Source organism: Pteropus vampyrus, unplaced genomic scaffold (assembly GCF_000151845.1).
Source record: "Pteropus vampyrus isolate Shadow unplaced genomic scaffold, Pvam_2.0 Scaffold322, whole genome shotgun sequence".
Lineage (NCBI taxonomy): Eukaryota > Metazoa > Chordata > Mammalia > Chiroptera > Pteropodidae > Pteropus > Pteropus vampyrus.
Window position 1 is genome coordinate 875,475 of NW_011889103.1, and position 5,380 is coordinate 880,854.

Consider the following 5,380-nt stretch of genomic DNA (forward strand, 5'->3'; position numbering starts at 1 on the left):
ATGTTAAGGTTGGTGCGAAGACTGAATGTGAATGAAAATGTAGATACGTGCTTAGCAACCACCTAAGTAAACAATAAGTTTGGTGACTGTCGTTAAAGCTTTCGGTTTCTCTGTTGATGCCATCAGAGACGAGCCATATGCTCATTAAAGGCTCTTCCTCTGTGACCTATATCCACTCTGACCACATTAACAACTAATGCTGTCTGAGGCCTGATCCCGCTTTCCGGTAGGGGCTGCCCTCTTCACACCAAAAATTAAAATGACACAAGGTTCTTCCTGGAAGTGATATATCTATATTTTATGAACGAAGCCCTGGCAAAACCTGAAAACAAAAAGCCCTGTGCCGTAGGGCTTCCCTTGGCAACCGACGCTAGCACACATTGCTAAGGGGGGCGGGGATTAGGGGGAGAGCAGAGAGAACAACAAGGATGTGGTCCGTCGGCTTCTCCTCACCGGCGGAGGTTGCTTCCGGTCCTCCCAGGAGCCCGTCCATCGGCCAACTGTCCCCCCAGGAACTTGTTCTTTAACCGCGGGTTCCGCCTCCTCAGAAGCCCTAGGAGACTCCGGTCAATTCTCGGTGATAGTGGCGGGGGCTGCGGCGGCGGGGACAGCGGTGGCGGGGGCGGGCCTCCCTCGCGGCCGCAATGCTGAGCTGCCGAGCTCAGGAGGCAGTGAGCGCGGCCGACAGGGCCATTCAGCGCTTTCTGCAAACCGGGGCGGCAGTCAGGTGAGCTTTGCGGGGCGGGGCGGCCAGAGAGGCCCGGACGTGGGTCCACAGCTTTGGCCTGCGGCTTCCTTTTCACGCCCCAGTCAGGGTCCCCAGGGCCGGAGCGAACATTCTGGAGGCTTTTGCGTCCTGCAGGATTGAAAGTCCAGCCCCTGAGGCCGGGGCGAGGGGGGGAGGGAGGGACGACGGGCCTCTAGAGCTTCCAGGTCTTTGGCAACGCCAATTCTGTATGCACTCCCCGGTGCTGCTAGTGACCCCAATTCTATCAGTGTGCCCAACGCTGCTCTGCTAGGGCCTTCTCCAATCCTGTCATTGTTCCCAGAGCTTCCAGGGACCCTCAGGCTTGTCAAGGCCCAGAATTCTGTCATGCCTCTCGGACCTCTCAGTGCTTTGCAGGCCTTTCAAGACCCCGTAATCCTTTCAGGAAACCCCCAATCCTTATAGGCTTCCAGTCATGTCTGTTCCTGGCCTGCCACGGTTCCCCAGTCTTGCCATGCTTCTCAATCCTGTAAAGTGCCCTGGGCTTGCTAGCACCATCCCTCTCCTCTCCCCCTCCCCTTATATTGTCAGTACCCCTCTCCCAGTTTTGCCAGGGATTCCCTACTCTGTATGAGTCCCCAATCTTTTTAGCGACTCATTATCTTGCAATAGTTAAACCAGTCAGGACCCCTTTATCTGCTAAAACTCCCACTCCTGCTAAGGTCTTCCATTCCTGCTAGTATCCCCCAATAGTATTGTCCCTAGTCCTGTCAGAGTCCCTATTTCTCTCCTCTTATGCACCCTCCCATGGGCTTCAGGCTTCAGAGCTGGCCACTGCACCTCCATTATTGTCCCTAAATGACTGAGACCTGTTGTTCAGGTCAGCTTCCTTCCTTTGGAACTGGAGCAGGTCTAGGGCTTATTATCCCAGGGCTGGAAGCCATCAGTGGCTGTCCTGTCCTGTGCCCCCATTCTGTAGAGGGGAAATGGGCCTTGAGACAGCCTTGCCGATGGTCCTACAACTACCTGATGGGAGAGCTGCGGGGAGAAGTCAGATCTTTTCACTCCCAAGCCCCACTACTCTCCTCATGTCATTTTGCAGAGGAATGGCATTTCCAGAGTTACCACTTGCTCTTGGATTTTTTGGCCATGCCTTGCTAGGCACATGGGAAAGTCCTTTCCCTCAACCCTTTGACACTCTGTTCTTCAGTTTTCTTCATAAGCTTTGTGGTTTTAAGCTCAGACTTGGCAGCTTGACAGGCAAAAGTTCACATTAATGCTACTTCATGCACTTTGACCAAGTTGGCTACATCTTGAGAGCTTGTTTGGAGGTTCTAGCAGGGGAGTGCAGCTACTCATATACACTTGATGAAGAACGGTCCTCTCCTCTATGGGAGAAGGTTCTCCTTCTAGACCGAGTGCACAGCTTCAGGAGGGACACACGTGGAGCAGTGAGGGAAGGAGAAGACACCTGCCTAGCCAGCCAGATCAGTTGAATCAACTCTGGTGATCAGTGGGGTGACAGATGTCTCACATCCAAGTTGGCTACATCTTTTAGTTTTCTTATTTATAAAAGTGGAGATGATAATGGAACCTACTTCCATGGGATTGTTTTGAGAATGAGCTAAGATTATCACAGTGCCTGACATAGAGTATGCATCCTGAAATATTAGTGTTTGATTAGGGAATTTGAGAGCATATATAGACTGCTTTAGCCTTTCAATGATGGCCCTTTTTAACCTTTCCAGGCACTTTTGTGACTACACCTGTTGTGTAAAAGCACAGTGATGCATTAAGAAACTTCAAGTGTAACTTTCATGAGATTATAATACTTAATAATCATAGTAGCTAACATTTACTAAGCTCTTACTATGCACCCTATGCATTAGCGCTTATTTAATCCTCACAACAACCCTGTGAGGTAGGTCTCATGATTGTCCATTGTACAGATGAGGAAGCTGAGGTTTAGAGAGTAAAATGATGTCCTAGGGAATAGTGGAGCCAAGATTGAACCAGATTAATGTGATTCCACTTTTTTAACCAAGTGCTGTGCACTGTTGACTCTTGGGAGAACATAGGTTTATTTGAAATTCAGTTATCAATTTTGTATCTTATCAATTATGACTCTAGGAAAATGTTCATAGTTGTAAGGTAGAGTTCCTAGTATTGCCAGTGACTCTTCACTAGTTAATGTTGACTGAGCTATGATCAAAACAATATTTACATGATTCAAATATTGAGATATGAATACATTACATACACATGTATATACACATATCTAACACATATGTAGGTATATATTGCACATAGATACACATGTGGTTTACCTTATTCAGTGGAAATACATAACTTTGTGCAAACACAGTGTTTTAAATTGCTGGTGAAATTTCATTAGTAGTAAAAAACTTCAGTGTTCAAGTCAAATCTCAAATTAAGAATCTTTAATTTCATAAATACTATAAGATCTTTTAATACTATTGTATGCCCCCTCCCCACTTAATAATCTAAAAGATAATTCATTTCTATATGTTTTTCTCCAGTACCCAGTCATTCAGCAAATATTAGAGAACCTACTATGTGCCAGACATGATCTAGACATTTGGGATATGTCAGTGAGTAAAATAGCTGAAGATTCCTGCCCTTGGGGACTTTGCATTCCAGTTGAGTGAAGCAGACAATAAACTAGTGAATAAGTGAAATGTTAGAAGGTGGTAAGTACCATGGTAAAAAGAAAAAGTAGAAACAGGTAAAAGGGACCAGGAATGCAGGTTCTAATAGTTTGTTAGAAGTGAAGGGAAAGTGAAGAGTGAGCCAAGCAGTGATCTGGGGAAAGAGCATACCACACAGAGTGGGCAACAGTGGAAAAGATCGTGGCTGGGGTGGCAGCCAGTGTGGCGGCCAAGTAAGAGGCGGAGTACTTGGCTTCTTCTCCGGGTGAGATGGGACTTTTGGAAAGTTGTGCTGTAACTTAGGTTTTAAATCCTAATGTCTAAATGTGCTGATTTTCAAGACATAATCCTATATATCTTACTGAGTATTACTTTAACTCGAAAATTAGGTATTTGGCGGGCCAGTGGATTATTTTGATAATGTTATTTCTATATACCTAGATCTCTCTATATATTTTCTGTGTTTGTGATAATGGAAGACGGTAAACTTATTTTCTTTTTTAGATATAAAGTCATGAAGAACTGGGGTGTTATAGGTGGAATTGCCGCTGCTCTTGCAGCAGGAATATATGTTATTTGGGGTCCCATTACAGAAAGAAAGAAGCGTAGGAAAGGTAAGAATGAGGCATCGTATTATGGTCTGTAGACTTGACCCAAACTGTTATTACCCAAAAACAGTACAAAAAGGGGAGGAGAGGGCATTTTTGGTCTTCTTGTATCTTCAGTTTTGGGATTGTATTTCTTTTAAACAGAAGTTGATTTTAATGACTTCATTATTTTCTATCCTACAGTAAAAAGATTTATATTTCATCCTCTCTAAAAAGTCTTTAGTTTGAGACATGCTTTATAATGAAAATTTCAAGTGGTATAATTGTCTAAGTGTTCTCATTAATATGGCAATTGTGTTTTTCATTAGTACAACAGACCAATTGTGTAATGCATTTGTGGTTTCACTGACTAGCTGCTAGTCACTAGAAGATGTTTAGTTAGTTTCTTCATTAATGCAACATCCATTTTCTTATTTTTTAAAATGCCCCCTTTTCTAAATGTTGCTCTACTTATATTGATTAAAAGTCATCAAAAAAAGGGGGAGAGGGGAATAAATGTAGCAAAATGTTGATCATTGTTAAATCTAGGGATGGTTATAATTAGGATTTATTATATATCCTCTCACATGTTTGAGAACTTTCATAATAAAAAGTTTTTTAAAATTTTCAGCAGAAGAGGGAAGTATTTTGTTGATCTCTTTGCAGAAAGACTGATTAGAATTGGTATAGTGGAGTCTTTCCCACTGATTATAAGAACAAAATCATTGTCCTGGGGAGCAACAACAGAATAATTGTTTTCTTCCATTCTGAGAAACATTGCTTTCTTATCAGAGGAGGGAGGGAAAAATAGAGAGAGAGAATGAGGGAGGGAAAGAGAGAGATGTTACTAAATGTTTTTGTACATTCATTGCAAACCAAACTGTGCCAGACATCATGGTGGGTTTCAAAAGTAACACAGGACGGGGACTTGTCCTTTTATCACTAGAGTTTCCTGAAGGAGCAGTACTAAGACTGGGCCTCAGCAAGAACAGAATACCTGGCCTTCTGTGGATAAGGACTTTCTCACACTGAGATTTCAAATTCAAAGCCACAGTACAGAAATTCCGGGTCACCAAAGGGAAAGAAAAAAAGAGTTGGTCGAATATGATGTGCTGTTCTCTTCTCTGCACCATCCCATCCTACCATCCCCACTTTTTCTAGGGCTCGTGCCTGGCCTTGTCAACTTGGGGAACACCTGCTTCATGAACTCCCTGCTGCAAGGCTTGTCTGCCTGCCCTGCTTTCATCAAGTGGCTGGAAGAGTTCACCACCCAGTACACCAAGGATCAGAAGGAGCCCCCCCCACACCAGTATTTATCCTTAACACTTTTGCATCTCCTGAAAGGTATCTTGCTGGGAATTTAAAGGGGATTCTGTGCATTTTCTAAGCAGCAGCCCAGATGACAGGCAAAGGATAAT

The 5,380-nt window shown here is 44.0% G+C and overlaps 1 protein-coding gene across 1 annotated transcript in view; it reads left to right on the forward strand.

The window, feature by feature from the left end:
* Positions 1-519: 519 nt before the first annotated feature.
* Positions 520-5,380, forward strand: part of USP30 (ubiquitin specific peptidase 30) — a 30,258-nt gene continuing 25,397 nt past the window's right edge. The window contains exons 1-3 of the mRNA XM_023521897.1: positions 520-727; positions 3,880-3,989; positions 5,124-5,306. Coding sequence (XP_023377665.1) covers positions 645-727; positions 3,880-3,989; positions 5,124-5,306 — 376 coding nt within the window. The 5' untranslated portion in view covers positions 520-644. The remainder of the gene's footprint in view (positions 728-3,879; positions 3,990-5,123; positions 5,307-5,380) is intronic.